Here is a 22,018-nt window from a genome sequence, read left to right on the forward strand (position 1 = left end):
CTCCACCCACTGGACGCTGCGACCCGGGGTGGGAACGACTCCCGCAGGCTGTTTTAGTGGAGCACCGCTAGGACGGCCAGGGCGCATCCAGCCCTTTAGAAACCGGGCACGGCGTGGCTCCCTGCTGAAACAGCCTAGTGGGAATGGTATCTATTACTAACACAGGGACCTGACTGGGGAGGTGAGGGAGTCTGGGAGTGTCACAGTGACATCACTATTATCTCTATTACTAACACAGGGACCTGACTGGGGAGGTGAGGGAGTCTGGGAGTGTCACAGTCTATTCATAATTGTAGATTAATGTCTCTCAACCCACAGGATTGCACTGTAATGAGAACAGCTGCTGAGCTTGTGACACCTGAGACCAGTTACCTTGTGTCAGGAGGACAGAGCAGGACCCAGAGCCCCATCCCGGTGCCTCCACCTCACTCACTGATACATGAGAGACACAATGACCAGAAGATTCTGGAACTCACCAACAAGATCATTCAGCTGCTGACTGGAGAGGTGACTGCTGGGAATGGGACATTATACGGTAACACCAGGGGATGTGTCTGGGTGATGACTGGAGAGGTGGCTGCTGGGAATGGGACATTATACAGTAACACCAGGGGATGTGTCTGGGTGATGACTGGAGAGGTGACTGCTGGGAATGGGACGTTATACGGTAACACCAGGGGATGTGTCTGGGTGATGACTGGAGAGGTGACTGCTGGGAATGGGACATTATACAGTAACACCAGGGGATGTGTCTGGGTGATGACTGGAGAGGTGACTGCTGGGAATGGGACATTATACAGTAACACCGGGGGACGTGTCTGGGTGATGACTGGAGAGGTGACTGCTGGGAATGGGACATTATACAGTAACACCAGGGGACGTGTCTGGGTGATGACTGGAGAGGTGACTGCTGGGAATGGGACATTATACAGTAACACCAGGGGACGTGTCTGGGTGATGACTGGAAAGGTGACTGCTGGGAATGGGACATTATACAGTAACACCGGGGGATGTGTCTGGGTGATGACTGGAGAGGTGACTGCTGGGAATGGGACATTATACAGTAACACCAGGGGATGTGTCTGGGTGATGACTGGAAAGGTGACTGCTGGGAATGGGACATTATACAGTAACACCGGGGGATGTGTCTGGGTGATGACTGGAGAGGTGACTGCTGGGAATGGGACATTATACAGTAACACCAGGGGATGTGTCTGGGTGATGACTGGAGAGGTGACTGCTGGGAATGGGACGTTATACAGTAACACCAGGGGATGTGACTGGGTGATGACTGTATCATTGTGTGTGTCAGGTTCCTATAAGGTGTGAGGACGTCACTGTCTATTTCTCCATGGAGGAGTGGGAGTATATAGAAGGACACGGGTCTGTACAAGGATGTGATGATGGAGAATCACCGGCCCCTCACATCACTGGGTAAGAGGAGACTGTCATGTATTGTAATGGGGAGAGCAGCTATGGGGCCACCTATATACACATCATCTGATAATCATATATATACAGTGTCATCAGTCACTGTGTGTCTCCTACAGATGGGGCCAGTAACAGGAATACCCCAGAGAGATGTCCCCGTCCTCTTTATTCCCAGGATGATACAGAGGAGAATCACAGTGTCCCACAGGAGGGTCAGGTAGGTCGGATTCAGGGAGTTGCCCAATACCAAAGTGACGCTACAGTATACGATCTTTAGGAACAGGGCCGCAACTAGGGTAGTACGACCAGTGCCATGGCAGGGCACCGCAGGGCAAGGGGGCTCTGTTTGGGCCTGTCAATTTTCCTGTTTATTATCATTCTCACTTGTAGCTTCCTCTTCTTTTATCCCCAGCATCTCCTGGCCTCCTCTATCGCTTATATAAAAAAATTCCTGCACAGGCAGCCAAGAAGGCTATTTTGTGGGGGACTCCCCTATCAATTCCCTGGCCCTTCCCCATGAGGCCATGCCCCTTTTTTGAGTGCACTATCTTATGTCCCTATTTAAAAAATGATGGGGGGGGGGGGGGGCTGCAGGGGGCACCAATGTTCTCTCTGGCACAGGGCACCAAAAAGTCTAGTTACGGCTCTGTGTAGGACAGCTGTGCGGAGGTCTTCTGTTTACTCTGAATTAGATCAGTCATTATTATATGTGTGTTATTTATATTGTCTTGTGGGATATTCAGGTTGAAGAACTTATTAAAGTAGAAGAGGAGACGTATGTGATGGGTGATCAGCAGTGTAAGGAGGAGGAAATCCCTACAGCTATCAGCACAGGTGAGTAATAATCACTAAGTACAGAACAGTCACATATTCTCCTTGTTCTGTCACTACAGCACTCTCTTATCCTACACCCTCCTCTGTCACTACAGCCATCTCTTATCCTACATCTTCCTCTGTCACTACAGCCCTCTCTTATCCTACACCCTCCTCTGTCACTACAGCCATCTCTTATCCTACACCCTCCTCTGTCACTACAGCAATCTCTTATCCTACACCCTCCTCTGTCACTACAGCACTCTCTTATCCTACACCCTCCTCTGTCACTACAGCAATCTCTTATCCTACACCCTCCTCTGTCACTACAGCCATCTCTTGTCCTACACCCTCCTCTGTCACTACAGCACTCTCTTATCCTACACCCTCCTCTGTCACTACAGCAATCTCTTATCCTACACCCTCCTCTGTCACTACAGCACTCTCTTATCCTACACCCTCCTCTGTCACTACAGCAATCTCTTATCCTACACCCTCCTCTGTCACTACAGCACTCTCTTATCCTACACCCTCCTCTGTCACTACAGCCATCTCTTGTCCTACACCCTCCTCTGTCACTACAGCACTCTCTTATCCTACACCCTCCTCTGTCACTACACCCTCCTCTGTCACTACAGCACTCTCTTATCCTACACCCTCCTCTGTCACTACAGCCATCTCTTATCCTACATCTTCCTCTGTCACTACAGCACTCTCTTATCCTACACCCTCCTCTGTCACTACGGCACTCTCTTATCCTACATCCTCCTCTGTCACTACAGCCCTCTCTTATCCTACACCCTCCTCTGTCACTACAGTCATCTCTTATCCTACACCCTCCTCTGTCACTACAGCCATCTCTTATCCTACACCCTCCTCTGTCACTACAGCACTCTCTTATCCTACACCCTCCTCTGTCACTACAGCACTCTCTTATCCTACACCCTCCTCTGTCACTACAGCATTCTCTTATCCTACACCCTCCTCTGTCACTACAGCATTCTCTTGTCCTACACCCTCCTCTGTCACTACAGCACTCTCTTATCCTACACCCTCCTCTGTCACTACAGCACTCTTGTCCTACACCCTCCTCTGTCACTACAGCACTCTCTTGTCCTACACCCTCCTCTGTCACTACAGCCATCTCTTATCCTACACCCTCCTCTGTCACTACAGCCATCTCTTATCCTACACCCTCCTCTGTCACTACAGCAATCTCTTATCCTACACCCTCCTCTGTCACTACAGCTCTCTCTTATCCTACACCCTCCTCTGTCACTACCGCACTCTCTTATCCTACACCCTCATCTGTCACTACAGCACTCTCTTATCCTACACCCTCCTCTGTCACTACAGCACTCTCTTATCCTACATCCTCCTCTGTCACTACAGCCCTCTCTTATCCTACACCCTCCTCTGTCACTACAGCCATCTCTTATCCTACACCCTCCTCTGTCACTACAGCACTCTCTTATCCTACACCCTCCTCTGTCACTACAGCCATCTCTTGTCCTACACTCTCCTCTGTCACTACAGCACTCTCTTATCCTACACCCTCCTCTGTCACTACAGCACTCTCTTATCCTACACCCTCCTCTGTCACTACAGCACTCTCTTATCCTACACCCTCCTCTGTCACTACAGCACTCTCTTATCCTACACCCTCCTCTGTCACTACAGCACTCTCTTATCCTACACCCTCCTCTGTCACTACAGCATTCTCTTGTCCTACACCCTCCTCTGTCACTACAGCACTCTCTTATCCTACACCCTCCTCTGTCACTACAGCACTCTCTTGTCCTACACCCTCCTCTGTCACTACAGCACTCTCTTATCCTACACCCTCCTCTGTCACTACAGCACTCTCTTATCCTACACCCTCCTCTGTCACTACAGCACTCTCTTATCCTACACCCTCCTCTGTTACTACAGCACTCTCTTATCCTACACCCTCCTCTGTTACTACAGCACTCTCTTATCCTACACCCTCCTCTGTCACTACAGCACTCTCTTATCCTACACCCTCCTCTGTCACTACAGCAGTCTCTTGTCCTACACCCTCCTCTGTCACTACAGCACTCTCTTATCCTACACCCTCCTCTGTCACTACAGCACTCTCTTATCCTACACCCTCCTCTGTCACTACAGCACTCTCTTATCCTACACCCTCCTCTGTCACTACAGCCATCTCTTATCCTACACCCTCCTCTGTCACTACAGCACTCTCTTATCCTACACCCTCCTCTGTCACTACAGCACTCTCTTATCCTACACCCTCCTCTGTCACTACAGCACTCTCTTATCCTACACCCTCCTCTGTCACTACAGCATTCTCTTGTCCTACACCTTCCTCTGTCACTACAGCACTCTCTTATCCTACACCCTCCTCTGTCACTACAGCATTCTCTTGTCCTACACCCTGACCGGCCTCCTCCCCCACACTATCTGGTGTTTGTTATACATCAGTACAAGAGACATAATTATGAGCAATGGGAAGAGACTTTGTCTCTTTTCCCAAGACCCTCTTGACCTCATCACATGTGACTTTACCCATGGTCCTACCTGTGCTCTCTTAATAGTAATTACTTCTATGGGTTCCATAGGGTCCACAGAAATTACCTTGGGATATATAGTTGGACAGCGTCCAATGCACCTAACAGCAAATTTTTGGAGCTCCCAGCATGCACTGGACCTCCTCCCTATATACCCCGTCGTGCCACAGGCATTGAGTTTTTTTGTTTGATGCGCGGCAAGACGCACCTGTTATACAGTGGGACTGCCTAGGCAGTCCCAGGCTTTTATGATTTACCTTAGTATTGAACTTCAGAGTTTAGCGGTACCAGGCGCTGTGGATGACGCTTGCACTGCGACTCCTCCTACCACCGCCGACGCCAAAACACCAGCACCGCTATATGCCCCGAGGTTTTCGTCCGGCCTCCGCCTGCTTAGCTAGCAACTTTTGCTGAGGTCCAGGACTGCAGTCGGGTCACGAAGAAGTCAGATAAGCAATTTCTTTCCGGGAATCGTGCATAAAGCAGTCCGCGCCTCCGGTGTAGAGACGCATCGGAGGCGGCTGCGGGTGAAGGTTTCCTGTAGCATTTCCTCGCTAAGGCGGCCAGGGCACATAGTCTATCATCAGGGACAGGGGGGAAAGACGCACTAGTAAGCGTCTTACTACCATGAGGACAGCGAACCCGGCCATCAACATCGCAGCCTAGGGGAGATGGGCACACCCCCAGCCTCTCCTCCCCCCTTCCCTAGCCCCCCCCACCACCGATCACAAACTTCTGGGTATGGATTCCGGCGTCTGCCATGCTATAATTGATCACTTCATGGTGAGACACTCGCAGTTAGCGTTTCTGTGTGTACTGCTGAAGTTGTTGGTCTCAGAGGTTTGGTCTGTCTCTCTATATACCTCTCCCTCGGTTTTGGTATATAGCTCACTCTATATTCTTCATATAGAGTGAGCTATATTCATAGCTGAGACCATATTCATAGCATGTGCATCCTTCTATGTATATGCTCCCCATGAATTCTTGTTGGGTTAATTCTACTACTCACTCTAGTCAGAGTATACTGCCATCTACAGCCTCTCAGCAGGTAGAGAAACCAGCGGTGGTAAAGCAGGGGCTTAAGAGAGGTTCACAGCAGTCGTTGCCTAAGGAGTCTGACTTGGCCTCCTCATCAGACTCTGATACTCAGAGTTCTGGGTCTTACTCAATGGAAGAAGACCATCAGTCCTTTGTGGATGTCCCTTCTCTGGTGAGAGCGGTTAGATCTGTCCTCAGTATAAAGGAAGAGGAGGCTTCACTGACATCTAAGACTCCGATCTTTAGACGTCAGAAGGTGGCTAAGGATTATTTCCCTCTGTCTGGGCAATTGACGAAAACTCATGTTTGATGCATGGGATACTCCTAGTAAGCATTTCCATGCTACAAGGAATATAGCCTCTCGATACCCATTTGCACCAGGTGAGTGTGACAAATGGGAGGTTCCCCCAATGATAGACGCTCATGTGACAAGACTGACCAGGAGCGCTACGTTACCTATTCCTGCAGCTTCCTCCTTTAAAGGAGGTTACAGATAGAAAACTTGACTTTCTACCTCAGGGTCCTTAGGGATCCACAGGGATACCTTGGGGTATAGGTCTTGGCTCCACAGCCATGGGCACCACAGAGTTAAAGATGTCCTCCCAGGATGCACTGAGCCCCCTCCTATACCCCGCCCCCAGGCCAAGGCACCTCTGTTTTCAGTAGGTGCCCGGCCGGGAGCCGGTCATCGTAGAGGGGGGCTGTGTATAACAGCCCCTGAAGATCATCTAAGAGCGGTAGCATAGGACTGTCCAGCGGACGTCCATGCTACCGCTCCGACACCCCCGCCGGCGCCGACCACCGGTAGTGATCCGGGGAGCTCGGCGGGCTCTTGGGGGTTCCTGCTAGCGGAACCTCCGGGGGCCTGGGACTGTGACCGGACCTACGGGGGGCAGCAGGTAAGCAGCGGGCGTCTGCGGTAGGCGCCCGCTGAATCACGGTCCGGCGTCTCCAGGGCTGGGGGCTCCCTGGGGACGGCAGTATAGTGGATACGGGGCTGGAGTGTTGCGGAACACGCTCCAGCATCCCGGGGGGTTAATGGCCTGCCAGGGGAGGATGCCTTCCCTGTAGTGCACAGGAGGCTCCTCCCCATCACTGCTCTCTGCCGCCTAACGCTGAGGTTTTGGCGGGCTGAGGCAGTGATCCTCCTCAGGCCAGCCTCCCTTCATCCTCCGGCGGCCATTTTATGTGACAGACGCTGTGGTAACAGGGTTTGGAGCCTGGGGTGCCCCTTACATACCTCTCCTCCCAGTATAAGGTCAGCGTATGTAGCGCTATCACTGCCAGGCTGTATGTGACTTTATGCTAGCGCTGTGTGCCTGATCTTTCTCCTGTCAGCCATTTTAGCTATCCCTATTTCTTCCTCCTGACCAGCCCTCTCAGTGCCAGTACTGTCAGGGTAGGAATTTACCTCACAGTTTTAGATTATTTCTGTGAGAGGAGTGTCACATACCACTATGTCCAGTGAGGACTCTGTTAAAGGAGCACCTCTCCTATTTTCCTGCTCCAGATGTAAAGCAGGTGTGGGGGAGGGGGCGGTACTCCAGGATGGGTTATGTGCTGCATGTTTGGCTGTACCCAGCACCTCTCAGGAACCACCTTGGGCTTGTTTTGCACAAGCCCTGACTGTTCTTGTAAATAGGCTTGCAGCCCCTCCTACGTTTCCACAATTGGGGTTTGCACAGCAGGCGGTAGTCCCGCCTCCTGTTCTGGGAGTTCCGGGACCGATAGTAATGCAGTGCCCCCCGCAACAGGTCCTTAATCAGGCTGACCCAGGTTTGTCTGATTCTGGGGTGCGGAGCACACAGCAGGATCAATCCAGGCCTGCTAAAAGACCGTTATTGTCATATCCATCCGCTCAGGATGATGAGGATGACGGGTCGTCTGATGAGGGCGAAATTGTAGATTTTTCGGACACTGACACTCCTCAAGCAGAGGCTAAGTCTAGTATTTACATTCCAGGCCTCATACGGGCAGTCCGTGCGGCCATGGTAATTACTGACGACAACTTACCTGCAGCGCCTACTCATGCTTATTTTAAAGAGGTTAAAGGAGCTGCAGCAGTTTTCCCTCTATCTGGTCAGCTAGTTGATCACATGGAGGAGGCCTGAAAATCTCCAGGAAAAAGATTTCAACCGCACAAGCGTCTGGCACGTACTTATCCCTTTGCGGAAGACTACTTCACTAAATGGGAGTCTCCTCCTCAGGTGGATTCTCACGTTACGCGCTTAGTAAAGAGCGCAACTTTGCCTATGCCGTCTATGTCTTCTCTGACGGATACTACAGACCGTAAGCTGGAGGTGTGTCTTAAGTCCATCTATTCCCTTGCTGGAGGAGCATCTAGACCAGCTATGGCTGTCTGCTGGGCGGCCCAGGCTATGGAAAGGTGGGCGGACGCTTTGGAGACATCATTCGCTTCTGAGGCTACCAGCGAACAGGTTATGTTAGTGGGTAACCTTCGGGATTCCGCTACGTACATTAACGAAGCAGCTTTGGATTTGAGCCTGCTTACTTCTAGGGTTTCTGCGGCGGCTGTGGCCGCTCGACGCTCCTTGTGGTTACGTTCGTGGAGGGCGGACGCTGAATCCAAGAAAGGCTTGGAATGCTTACCCTACAATGGACAGGTCCTGTTTGGACCAGCCTTGGACAAAATAGTAGACACGTTGGCGGCTGCCAAATCTGCGTGTCTACCCTCAGCCCCGACTCCGTCTGGGTCTAAAAATCCTTTCGGCCCTATCGCCCTCCGGGAAAACCTAGGGTTCAGTCCTTTCCGAGACCTTCAGGTCCCAAAAAGACCACTAAGACCAAGAAGCAAGCTTGGAGTACCAGATGTCCAGCTGCCAAGCCGGACGACAAACCCTCAGCCTGACGGGTTGGGCCTCCCCTTGGGGGATCCGAGGGTGGGAGGCCGACTTCTGCAATATGCCCAGTGTTGGTTCAAAACCACCACAGACACTTGGGTACGGGAGGTGGTATCTCAAGGATATGCCCTCTCCTTCCTCAGAAGGCCTCCTCATCAGTTCTTTGTAACAGCAGGTCCTTCAGATCCAACGAAGGCTCTAGCGATCCAAGAGTCGGTGCGTTCTATGCTTCAAATGGGGGTAATAGAACCTGTTCCGTTATCCCTGAGAGGGACCGGATATTACTCCAACCTTTTTCTGGTTCAAAAACCAAATGGATCATACCGACCTATACTCAACCTCAAGTCCCTGAACAAGTTTTCAAGGGTCCCTCGATTCCGGATGGAGACTCTGCGTTCTATTGTTTTAGCTATGCAGCCTGGGGATTTTATGGTGTCCCTGGATATTCAGGATGCTTACCTGCATATCCCCATTGCCAGGGTTCATCAGCGTTACCTCAGATTTACAGTATAGGACCTCCATTACCAGTTTCAGGCCCTACCGTTTGGCCTTTCCACGGCTCCTCGGGTGTTCACAAAAGTAATGGCGGCCATGGCGGCACACCTGCGGTTGCAGGGAGTTCGCCTGTTACCTTACTTGGACGACCTTCTGTTGTTGGCAGGGTCGCCACAAGTCCTTTGCAGCCATCTACAACTGACAATATCGGTATTGCAGGCTCACGGCTGGATAGTGAATTGGAAGAAGTCCTCTCTAATTCCTTCTCAGAGAATGGTCCATCTCGGGGCATTGTTGGACTCTCAGCAACAGAGGATCTTTTTGACGGAGGAAAAGATAGCCCTGTTGCAGTCCAAGATACGCAATGTTCTAAGCAGTCGCCGAGTGTCTCTTCTCTCGGCGATGAAGTTACTGGGATCCATGGTGTCAACGTTCGACATGGTGGAGTATGCCCAGTTCCACTCCAGGACTCTACAAATGTTGATCCTGTCCAGATGGGACAGAAATCCCCGTCGAATAAAGACGCGCAGGTTCAGTCAGACAACGCCACCACGGTGGCTTACCCAAATCGTCAGGGAGGAACTCGAAGCCAAGCGGCTCTAAAGGAGGTGTCCCGCATTCTGACTTGGGCAGAAGGCAATCTGCCGGCCATTTCGGCCGTCTTCATTCCGGGTGTGCTGAACTGGGAGGCGGACTTCCTCAGCCGCCACGATGTACACCCGGGGGAATGATCTCTTCACCAGGAGGTGTTCCAACTCCTGGTGGACAAGTGGGGTCTTCCTGAAATAGACCTCATGGCCTCCAGACACAACCGCAAGCTGTGGGCGTACGGATCCCGAACAAGAGACACGGGAGCTCTCCTGGTGGACGCTCTGTCGGCACGGTGGAACTTCCAATTCGCGTACCTGTTTCCTCCATTCTCCCTGCTGCCTCGAGTAATTCGAAAGTTCAGGCAGGAAGGAGGCAAGATCCTGCTGGTAGCCCCTGCGTGGCCCAGAAGGAGTTGGTACTCGGATCTCCAGTGTCTATCCATCAACACTCCTTGGCTGTTACCTCAGAGGCCGGACCTATTGTCTCAGGGTCCTTGTCTCTACCCGGACCTGAGTCGGCTATCTTTGACGGCGTGGCTCTTGAGGCTTCCCTCTTGAGGTCCAAGGGTTTTTATAGAGCGGTGGTCAATACCATGTTACATGCTCGTAAGCCGGCTCCAGCTAGAATTTACCACAGGGTGTGGCATACCTATTTTGAGTGGTGTCGCCCTAAAGCGTACGATCCTCGCGAGTTTAGAATATCGAGAGTGTTGGCTTTCCTTCAGGCAGGCTTGGATTTAGGTCTACGCCTTGCTTCACTGAAGGTGCATGTTTCTGCCCTGTCGGTTTTGTTTCAACAAAGGATTGCCACGCAGCCTGATATCCGTACCTTTATGCAGGGTGTCCTTCGCATCCAGCCTCCCTATGTCCATCCGGTAGCTCCATGGGATCTGGCTGTGGTCCTGAAGGCGCTACAGGATCCTCCATTTGAACCTCTGGGTTCTGTGGATCTGAAATGGCTTACGGCAAAAACAGTGTTCCTTCTGGCTATTGCTTCAGCCTGAAGGGTGTCGGATTTGGGGGCTCTTTCGTGTCGTCCCCCATTTCTAATTTTTCATTCGGACAGGGCGGTACTTTGTACCCGCCCGAATTCCTTCCTAAAGTAGTGTCTAGTTTCCACATTAACGAGGAAATTGTGGTCCCAGCCTTTAATTCATCTGATCTCTCAGCTGGTGAGGCTTCTTTGGATGTGGTACGGGCTCTGCGGATTTACGTGGACCATACCAGTTCTTTGAGAAAATCGGACTCTTTGTTCGTCCTATATGGATTTCATAGGAGGGGTTGGCCTGCCAATAAACAGACTTTGGCACGCTGGATCTGCATGGCGATCTCTGAGGCATACACTCACGAGGGACTCCCAGTGCCACCCTCTGTGAAAGCTCATTCTACAAGATCTGTGGGACCTTCGTGGGCAGCTCGACGTGGCGCCTCAGCTCTTCAGCTTTGTAAGGTGGCCACGTGGTCCTCTGTCCATACTTTCGTCAAGCATTACGCCTTTGACACATTTGCTTCTCAGGATGCTTCCTTCGGGCGGCGGATTCTCCTCTCGGCACAGGAGCGTCCCCTCCCTTGAAGGATACTGCTTTGGGACATCCCCAAGGTATCCCTGTGGATCCCTAAGGACCCTGAGGTAGAAAACAGGAGATATGGTAAGAACTTACCTTTGTTATGTCCGTTTCTACGAAGTCCTTAGGGTCCACAGGGCGCCCGCCCTGACGCCCTGTGCTTCCGTAGGGGGTTGTTCTGGTCACCAGTTTCTGTCTCCCTTTTCTATGAGAATGTGAATCTTGTGTGTTCCAGACTTTCTTCTTCCTTTTTCCTCTCTCCCGGCCTATGGCTTGACACTAAAACAGAGGTGCCTTGGCCTGGGGGCGGGGTATAGGAGGGGGCCCAGTGCATCCTGGGAGGACATCTTTAACTCTGTGGTGCCCATGGCTGTGGAGCCAAGACCTATACCCCAAGGTATCCCTGTGGACCCTAAGGACTTCGTAGAAACGGAGATAACAAAGGTAAGTTCTTACCATATCTCCTGTTATTACTTGAAATCATTCATTATCTGGAGCTATCACCAAACCAGTTATGGCTGTAGCCTGGGTAGCCAAAGCTATGGAGGATTGGACAAAGTCTCTGGAGGATACTATTCCTGATGCATCCAGAGAACAGCAGTCTCTTCTCAGCCAGATGTGAGAAGCAGCTGTGTATATGGGGGAAGCGGTTATTGACGCAGGTATCCTGGCTTCTATGGTCTCGGCTAACTCTGTTGCAGCCCGAAGATCCCTTTGACTAAAGACCTGGAGGGCAGATACAGGGTCTAAAAAAGCCCTGGAATATTTGCCTTTTGCAGGGAAGGTACTGTTTGGACCAGAGCTAGATGACTTATTGACTTCTTTGGCAACACGAAGTTGGCTGAATTGTCTACTTCTAAGAAGCAGTCGTCTTGTCCACAGAGTAGGCAAAGAGACAGTCCTCCGCCAGACAGTAATTCTCACAGGAAACCGCAGGCCTAGAAATCTTGGTCAGCCAAGCGCTCGGCCAAGTCAGATGGTAAGCCTACTGTCTGATGGAGTGGGCCTCCCCTGGAGAGCGTCAGGGTTGGAGGCCCACTGTTGCAGTTCACCCAGGTCTGGAATCGGACAACTACCTTTGCCTGGGTGCGAGAGCTAGTCTCTCATGGTTATGCCATCACATTCCTGAGGCATCCCCCTCAGAGGTTTGTGGGCACAACCCTTCCTGCAGACCGGGTCAGAGCTTCGGCCTACCAGGAGTCTATTGGGGCCCTCCTGGAATCAGGAGTCATAGTCCTTTTCCCTGTGATGCAACAGGGAAAGGGTTATTGTTCAAATTAATTTCTCTTTCGTCTGGGCCGGGGAACACTGGACCATGGGTTGTAGGTGGGAAAGTGTGGATTTGGCACTAAACACTGAAACCTATAACTCCTCCCCTCTGCAACCCCTGACTTCAGTGTAAATTTAGTGCCTGTGGAGATAGGCACGTTGTGCAGGGGGTTAGTTTAGGGATTTTTTCCTTTATTTTTATATATATATATTTTTTTTACTATAGGTGCACAGCTGGACTGAGCCCTTTTCACACTTCGGTCTCTGAAGAGACCGTCTGGGCCCGGGGATAGCGCGCTGTTGTACCTGATAGAGATGCAGGCAGTCATCGTGGTCCTAGGATGGCGGCGCCATCTTGCCGGGCTTCTTGTCAGCGGCTCCTTTGGGGAAAGTGTAGACTACAGAACACCCGCAGTTGTGCGCGGGTCAGTCCAAATGCTTTCCCCATGGAGGGGAGTAGCACTTGAGGGAGAAGCCTTAGGGCTTGCTCAGTATAGCGGGGGGAAGAGCCATGGACTGCTGGTCCCCCCTGCTCTCCAGCAGCAGAATGGAGACTCCAGGAAGCTGTGTGGGCTGTTCCTGTCTTTATAGTGTGACAAGCCTGGCCATCATGGAGGGAGGACAGAGAAATCTCAAGCTCCTTTCCCTCTGCGGGGTGCAGCGAAGTCATTTTCAGTTATTGTTAAGTCTTTTCTGTGCCTATTTGGGAGTGTTTGCATATTCATTGCCGCATGTGACATATTTATTTGTGTTTCTGGGCTGCCTGCTGCGGTAGGGTAGCGTAGGAAGAGGGGGGCTCAAATGACGGACAAAAAGTCCACCAAGGGCCAAAACCCCACTATGGCTATATTTTTTACATGTGCCCAGTGTCAGGTTAAATTACCATGTGGACAACTGGATGCAGGGGCATTGTGTGTGGACTGTCAGCTGGGGCCTTCATGTGCGCAGCCAGGAGGGGGAGCCACTCCGGTTACGGAGGAACCTGCGTAGGCTCAGGTTATGAACCGTTCGCTCTCTGACTTGGTGATGTTGCTCCGCCAGAAAGAGGAACTAGCTGAAGCAGCGCCAGTCCCTATTTTTTCTTCACCGCCCACAGTAGCGGGGGTTTGTCGTCAGGGCCCTGATCCGCCTTGGGTCCGCACCATGGAGCGCACAGCGGCGGGATTTGATAAGGTGTCCTCCTATATGGAGCGCTTCTTTGAGGATCCTAAACTCCGCACTGCACATGAGTCTTCCTCCATCCAGGGGGCAGTTAGAGGGGTCAGTTCCCGAGGAGGAGGGGGAACTTCAAGTAGAGGAGGTTCTGCCCAAAGAGGAAGGTTCAGAGTCCACGTCAAGTCAAGGCATGGAGGACCTTATTAAGGCGGTCTTTGGACTGTCTGGACCTTGACGCCTCAGCAACGGCGGAGGCGTAAGAGGGATATTTGTTTTTCGGCTTCTCAGGAACTCGTGGATCTCGTTGAAGAAGCCTGGAAGACCCTGGACAAGAAGTATGCTACTCCTCGTAAGTTTGCAACCCTTTATCCTTTTCCACAGGAACAGGTCACTAAATGGGAGCTGCCTCCGAGAGTGGATGCGGCCGTGGCTCTGCCGGTCCTTTAAGCATCCGCTGGATAAAAAAATTAGAAGGATGCCTTAGGAGTAATTTTATGGGTGCCGGGGTTGTTGTTCGCCCATTGTTGGCATCTGCATGGGTCTCTCGAGCCATGGAGAAGTGGGCTGACAAATTAGTGGCAGGCCTTTTCCGGTGACTCATCCAGAGAGGAGTTGCTGGAACTGGCGGAACAGATTCATGCGGCAGCAGACTACGTGTGTGAGTCCGCACAAGATGGAGCGCAGATTTCCTCTAGAGCAGGCCTGGCCAACCTGTGGCTCTCCTGCTGTTGTGAAACTACAAATCCCAGCATGCTCTGCCACAGTTTTGCTATTAGGGAAAGCTAAAACAATGGCAGGGCATGCTGGGATTTGTAGTTTCACAACATCTGGAGATCCATAGGTTGACCAGGCCTGCTCTAGAGTCTCAGCTACGGCAGTGGCGGCACGCAGAGCACTTTGGCAACGCGCCTGGGAGGCAGATGCCGAATCTAAACGCACTTTGGAATCTCTCCCTTTTGGCGGATTCATCCTGTTCGGCTCTGAGTTTGATACTATCATATCCCAGGTGACAGGAGGAAAGAGCACTTTCCTGCCTATGGTGCCCCAGAAGCAAAAAGGCTCACGATTCCGGGTCTTCCGTTCTTCCTTTCGATGGGGGGGGACCGGTTAGAAGTCAGACAGCCCTAGGTCACTTTCCCCAGCAGGGGTTCTGCGCTACGGGGTAGATTCTCCGGTACATTCAGGCGCCCGGGAAGCCGAGTACCTGACAGGATCTCAGCCCATCCAGACTCGGAGAAGGAAGGTGGGGGGCCGTCTCCTCCTTTTCCGAGACCAGTGGGTAGCTTCAGGAACGGATGCCTGGGTAAGGGGCGTTGTCTCCCGAGGTTTTGTGATTGACCTAAGGGGTCCACCGCCGCAATGTTTCTTCACCACAGCATTGCCCAAGGAGCCGGAGAAGAGACTGGCCTTAAACCAGGCTATCGGTTCCCTCTGTTCAGAGGGGGTTATAGCTCCAGTTCCACAGTCTCAACAAGGGCGGTGTTTTCGCTCCAACCTGTTCCTGGTCCGAAAGCCCAACGGCACTTATCGGCTGATTTTAAATCTGCGAGCCTTGAATGCCAGCCTATGAGTGGATCGGTTCCGTATGGAATCGCTCCGGTCGGTGATCCAGGGTATGTCGGCAAACGAGTTTTTGGCATCTCCCGACGTCAGAGACTCATATCTCCACATACCGATTTGGGCGGGGCATCATTCTCTACTCAGTTTCACAGCTGGGAGAGCTCATTACCAGTTCCAGCCTCTGCCTTTTGGACTGGCCACAGCTCCGCAGGTCTTCACAAAGATCATGGCAGCAATGGCGAGTCTGCTGCATTCCGAGGGGATAACGATTGTGCCCTACTTGGACGATTTTACTAGTGAAGGCGGATTCGGCTGCCCAACTTCAGCTCCACCTGTATCACACGGTTCAGGTGTTACAGTTTCACGGGTGGACACTGAATCTCGAGAAGAGTCACCTCACGCCATGCCAACATCTGATGTTTCTGGGGGTGATCTTCGATACAGCACTGCAAAGAGTTTTCTTGCCCGAGTCCAAAGCCCGGGCCCTTCAGGACCTAGTCAGGGAAGTGCTGTCTGCCCCTCACCCATCCGTCTGGCTGGGGATGAAGTTACTGGGTACAATGGTCTTTACCTTCGAGACCATCCAGTACGGCCGCTCCCATTCTCGAATCCTCCAGTGGGAGATTCTCCGGAATTGGAACGGCCGCTTGGACGACCTCTCCTCTCAGCTGCTGGTTTTGTCAGACAGCACTCGCCCGTCACTTCGTTGGTGGCTGATTTACGGAGAACCTCTGTCTCCAGGGGACGTGGTCGTCATCGGAGATAGGGTTTTCTATAAATGTGCTGGAGCTCCGGTCCATTTATCTGGCCCTGTGCAGGGCCCAGGCCCTCCTGGCCGGTCAGTAAGGATCCAATCAGACAATGCCACGGCAGTGGCGTATGTAAACCACCAGGGCGGAACCAAAAGCGCGCTTGCCATGGCAGAGGCAAGTCTCATTCTCACTTGGGCGGAGACGTTTGTCCCGGCAATTTCAGCGGTTTTCATACCGGGCATAGAGAATTGGGAGGCAGACTACCTGAGCAGAACCACTTTCCTGCCCGGGGAGTGGTCTCTCCACCCGGAGGTTTTCCAGCAATTGGTCCAGAGGTGGGGGCTGCCGGAGGTGGACCTGATGGTGTCTCGCCACAATTGCAAAGTCGCTCAATTTTGTGCGAGGTCCACAGTTCCTTGGGCATTCGCAGTGGATACCTTGACAGTTCCCTGGAACTTCAGTCTGGCCTACATCTTTCCTCCAATTCCCATGTTACCGAGAGTACTCCGTCGAGTCAGGGAGCAGTAGGTTTCAGTCATCCTAGTGGCTCCAAACTTGTCGAGACGGTCGTGGTACGCTGCGGTCCTCAGGCTACCCGCAGGCCCAGGTTGGCGTCTTCCGCTGCGACCAGATCTTCTTCGACAGGGGCTATTCTGTCACAAGGACCTACCTCAGTTGGCTTTAACGGCCTGTTTGTTGAGAATAAGCTTTTAAAGGCTAATGGGTTTTCTCCAGTCATCAGGACCATGCTCTGGGCACGTTAGCGGGTTTCTGCACAGAACTATCACAGAGTTTGGAAAACTTATATCGTGGTGCGAGCGGCACGGAGTGCATGCTGCCCAGTTCCTCCTTCCAAGGCTGTTTGCGCTTCTGCAAGGTGGTTTACAAGCCGGCTTACGGCTTCAATCTTTGAAAGTACAGATTTCGTCTCTGTCCATTTATTTTCAGCAACGTCTGGGGTGCAGACATTTTTACAGGGGGTTTTGCGAGTGCAGCCTCCGTTTCATCCACCAGTAGCACCATGGGATTTGCCCCTGGTTCTGTCTGCTCTTAAATAGGCTCTGTTTGAGCCTTTGGAATCCATGGACCTTCGGTTCGTCATGTGGAAAGTGGTTTTCCTTATGGCCATTGCCTCGGATTGGCGGGTCTCTGAGTTGGGGGGCCTCGTCTTGCAAACCACCGTTTCTTGTTTTCCATGACGACAGGGCTGTTCTCAGAACGGTTTCTTTTCAACCGAAAGTGGTTTCATCTTTCCACTTGAACCAGGAAATTGTTTTTCCTGTTTTCTCACTTTCGCAGTCGTCAGGGGACCAGGTCGATCTGTCACTGTTGGATGTTGTCTTAGCCCTGCGAATTTACATAGACAGAACTTCGGACTTACATTGGACGGACTCTCTATTGGTCCTCTACGATGCCCGCAAACGTGGCTGGCCTGCCACGAAGCAGACCATTGCAAGATGGCTCCGCTCAGTGATCTCCAAAGGCTTATTCTGGTGCAGGGCGCCCGGCACCAGCCAAGTTGTTGGCTCATTCCACTCGGGCTGTGGCGGCCTCCTGGGTGGCGTGTCACGGGGCCTCAGCTGAACAAGTTTGTCACGCAGCCACCTGGTTCTCTGTCCACATGTTTGCGCGGTTGTACAGGTTTCATGTTTTTTCCTCCGGGGACGCCCATTTTGGACGTACAGTTCTCTGGTCAGGCAACCTGAGCGTTCCCTCCCCTGGGGGCGGCTTTTGAATGCTCCATGGTCCAGTGTCCCCCAGCCCAGACGAAAGAGAAAAGCAGAATTTTGGTACTTACCGATGAATCCTTTTCTCTGAGTCAGGCTGGGGGACACTGCCTTCCCTCCCTCACACTCAGTCGTATTGAGTATGAGTTATGATTTAGGTCCTAAAGAACCGTCAGTTTCGTTATTTTCAGTGTGACAGTGTCACTGAGTATTTCTTCTCCTTACTAGGCACTTTTGAAGTTGTACTGAAGTCAGGGGTTACAGAGGGGAGGAGTTATAGATTTCAGTGTTTAGTGCCAAATCCACACCTTCCCACCTACAACCCATGGTCCAGTGTCCCCCAGTTTGACTCAGAGAAAAGGATTCAATGGTAAGTACAAAAAATCCTCTTTTTTGATTCAGAAACCCAATGGGTTGCACCGCCCTATCCTGAATCTGAAGTCTCTCAACAGATTCATTAAGGTGCCCAAATTCTGTATGGAAACCCTACTGTCAATTATGCTGGCGATGGAGCCTGGAGACTTCATGGACTCCCTGAACATACAAGATGCATATCTGCATGTCCCGATAGCAAGATCCCACCAAGGTTGGCGGTAGATCAGCAACATTACCAATTTCAGGCTCTACCCTTAGGTCTAACCACAGTCCCATGGGTATTTACCAAGGTAATGGCAGTCATGACGGCTCATCTCATAAGAACAAAGAGTCAGGATACTGCCATATCTAGACTACCTCCTGATATTGGAACAATCTCAGGAGATGTTACAATGTCATCTACGGATGACCATTGTCTGCTTACAGCAGCAAGGCTGAGTAATCAATTGGAAAAAGTCCTTTCTTTCTCCAGCTCAGCAGATGGTGCACTTGGGGGTGCTGCTGGACTCCCTGGGACAGAGGATTCTTCTTTCAGAGGCCAAGATTGTAGCACTACAGATTTGTGTGCACAATCTACTCTGCAAGCCAACAGTGTCAGTTGACTTGGCAACGCAGATACTGGGCTCCACGGTAGCCACATTCAACATGGTGGCTTAAGCCCAGTTCCACTCCAGGTCTCTACAGCAATGGATCCTGTCCCAGTGGGATGGTCAGTATCATCCGATAAAGTCTCAGATGATTTGCATCTCACCAGAGGTTCGGCTCTCCCTCGCTTGGAGGCTGGAGACAACGCACCTAAACAATGGTTGTCCGTTATGGATCCCAGAATGGGTACGTCTCACCACGGACGCAAGTCTGCGAGGATGGGGAGCTGTGACAGGTCATCACACTTTTCAGGGAAGGTGGACTGTTCAGGAAAGGCACCTGCCAATAAATATATTGGAACTTCGGGCGGTGCACAAAGCACTCATACTGGCACAGGACCTCCTGCAGGGCAGGCCTGTCCAGGTTCAGTCCGACAATGCGACAGCGGTAGCCTACCTCAATCATCAGGGAGGCACACAAAGTCCCGTAGCCATGAAGAAAGTGGAGAAGATTCTGCTGTGGGCAGAATGCCATCTTCCAGCAATCTTTGCAATATTCACTTCAGGGGTCCTCAACCGGGAAGCGGACTTCCTAAGTCGCCAGAACATTCACCCCGGAGAATGGGCTCTTCATCCGGAAGTGTTTCAACTCCTGGTGGACAGGTGGGGAATACCAGAGGTAGATCTTATGGTGTCACATCACAACCACAAGGTCCCCAGGTACGGGTCCAGAACAGGGGACCCTTCAGGTGCCTTCGTGGATGCTCTGGCGGTGAGGTGGAACTTCAGGTTGACATACCGGTTTCCTCCAATCTCCCTCCTCTCGAGTCATCAAAGTTCAAGCAGGAAGGTGGCAGGATGATACTAATAACTCCTGCCTGGCCCAGGAGGCATTGGTTCTCCGATCTGACACGTCTATCCATAGACAGTCCACTTCCATTGCCTCTATGGCCGGATCTGCTAATGCAGGGTCCCTGCCTATACCAGGATTTACCTTGGCTGGCTTTGATGGCATGGCTCTTGAGTCTTCCGTCTTAGAAGCCAGGGGTTTTTCCTCCTCTGATTCAGACGATTGTTAAGGGCAAGGAAGCCTGCTTCCGCCCGCATCTATCACAGAATTTGGCATTCATATTTTCTTTGGTGTTCCCACAGAAAATATGATCCTAAGACATTCAAGGTGTCAAGAGTACTTGCTTTCCTTCAGGCTGGACTAGATTTAGGTCTTCACATGGCTACCTTGAGAGTCCAAGTTTCTGCTTTGACAGTTTGATTTCAACGCAAGATTGCCCCTTTGCCGGATGTTAGAACATTCTTACAGGGGGTTCTTCAGCTCCATCAGGAAATTGGATACTCTTTTTGTGTTATGTTTTTCACAAACGAGGTTAGCCAGCAAACAAACTTTGGCTCGCTGGCTTCGTATTACCATTTCTTAGGTCTATATACATATCCCTGTTACTAACAAAGTGACAGCACATTCCACTCAGTCTGTTGGACCATCGTGGTCGGTAAGACATGGTGCCTCGGCTGAACAGCTTTGCAAGGCGACCACTTGATCTTCCGTTAATACGCTTATCAAATTTTATGCTTGTGATGCCTCCCAGGATGCTTCCTTTGGGCGGCGGATTCTCCTCTCTACGCAGGAGCATCCTCACCCTTAAGGGAACTGCTTTAGGACTTCACCAAGGTAATTCCTGTGGACCCTATGGAATCCGAAGAAGAAATCAAGAGTTATGGTGTAACATACCTTTTGATAAGGCACCTGGCCTCGGTCAGGATCTGTTCTTTAGCCTTTTTTTTTTCACAGATTCCCTCTTCGCTTGTTGAGTGTTTTTTGTGTACATTGTACTGCCTTGCCCACGTTCCATCTCTTGCCGATAGGCTTGTTTACAAACTGAATGCCTGTGGCTGAGGGTGGGGTATATAGGGAGCAGGACCGGTGCATGCTGGAAGAGGGGAGAACATTACCCTCTGTCCAATGCAACAATACCCTCTGTCCAATGTAACAATGCCGAACCTCTGCATGAGGATACACATGCACAGTGCAAGCATCATCATCCCTTGGTTAAAGGGCCTGGGGCTGGATTACCTCTACTGTATCCTGTGTCAGAACTGTACAAAACAACGGCTCTAAGAGCACAAATGTGTAGATCCTATGAACATTTAGACGAGTGTATCATCTGAACTTCCAAGAACATCTGAGTGATGTGGTATTTCTTGTACTTCAACTAGGATTAAAATGTCTTTTTAAATACATTTTTACTGGAGCCTGTATATGCTTTTATACTGTGCACAATACGCTGATCTGTACTTCACCTATCCTGAGGTTGAGCCAGTGTTTCCAAGCTCAAGCCCTCTGCCCTCTACCAAGCACAACATTGATCCATAGTAAATGGCCAGTGGAGGATTTTCAGCCATCAACCTGGAGGTGTTGCAGCAGGGTGACCACTCATACCAAGAAGCAAGCGTTTCCAGGTGACAGTGTAGGAGCCTGGTGGAAGAATCTGTTTGAGGTGACGGTGTAGGAGCCTGATGGTGACAGCAAGTCCCCCCCCTGCAAAGATGTCGGAGGCGTCAGTAACAGGCGGTTGCTGGTGGAGCTAATCTCTATGCGACATAATAAGTAAACCTCCCCGCAATGTGTACCAGCCAGCGGAGTATGGCCATCTAGTCACACTTGCCATAGACTTGGCATTGTATATAGATCATAGGACTTGGAGTAGAGTGGGCTTATCTTATGTTCCCTTCTCGCCTTTAAAATCTGAATATTGAAACTTCCAGATGGCTACTTCTGCATGCTTTGGCTCCAATTCACCCGAGACCCCTACTATCTGTGGTTGCTCACTCCGTGGAACCACCTTGGGCCCAGGGCTTAACTCACTTGGTCCAGTATTTGGTTTAATTTTATTCCTTATTTTAGAAAATTTTCTGACCATTCTTCCAGGTGTTCAAGAGACGCACTGTTTGGAGAAGCGTCGGCACCCAGGTATACTTCAGTCCTGGAAGGGTTCCAATTCAGAGGCTTCCTCTCAGACGGAGGATGATCATTTAGAAGGAATCAGGTGTGGATCTTTCTTATTTGACTCAGGAGGTGTCTCCAAGAGGAAGGTTAAGCAGCCGGTTACTTTTCCTGCTTCTCCACATTTGGAAGAGATCCTATCCAGGGCCTGGTCCCATCCAGATTTTAAGTTCAAGATATCTAGGCGTATGTTATCTCTCTAACTGTTCCTGGCTGGAAATAGATCAAAGTGGGA

The 22,018-nt window shown here is 51.3% G+C and overlaps 1 protein-coding gene across 1 annotated transcript in view; it reads left to right on the forward strand.

Annotated features, from left to right (window-relative positions):
- The window catches only part of LOC148454344 (uncharacterized), a 64,977-nt gene that overhangs the window by 35,514 nt on the left and 7,445 nt on the right, over positions 1–22,018 (forward strand). Inside the window, 8 exon segments of the mRNA XM_088461013.1 lie at positions 2,175–2,217; positions 12,125–12,324; positions 12,885–13,039; positions 13,860–13,980; positions 14,058–14,118; positions 15,627–16,582; positions 17,381–17,639; positions 21,685–21,969. Coding sequence (XP_088317139.1) covers positions 2,175–2,217; positions 12,125–12,324; positions 12,885–13,039; positions 13,860–13,980; positions 14,058–14,118; positions 15,627–16,582; positions 17,381–17,639; positions 21,685–21,969 — 2,080 coding nt within the window.

The sequence above is a fragment of the Taudactylus pleione genome, unplaced genomic scaffold (assembly GCF_031769625.1).
Source record: "Taudactylus pleione unplaced genomic scaffold, aTauple2 ptg001003l, whole genome shotgun sequence".
Lineage (NCBI taxonomy): Eukaryota > Metazoa > Chordata > Amphibia > Anura > Myobatrachidae > Taudactylus > Taudactylus pleione.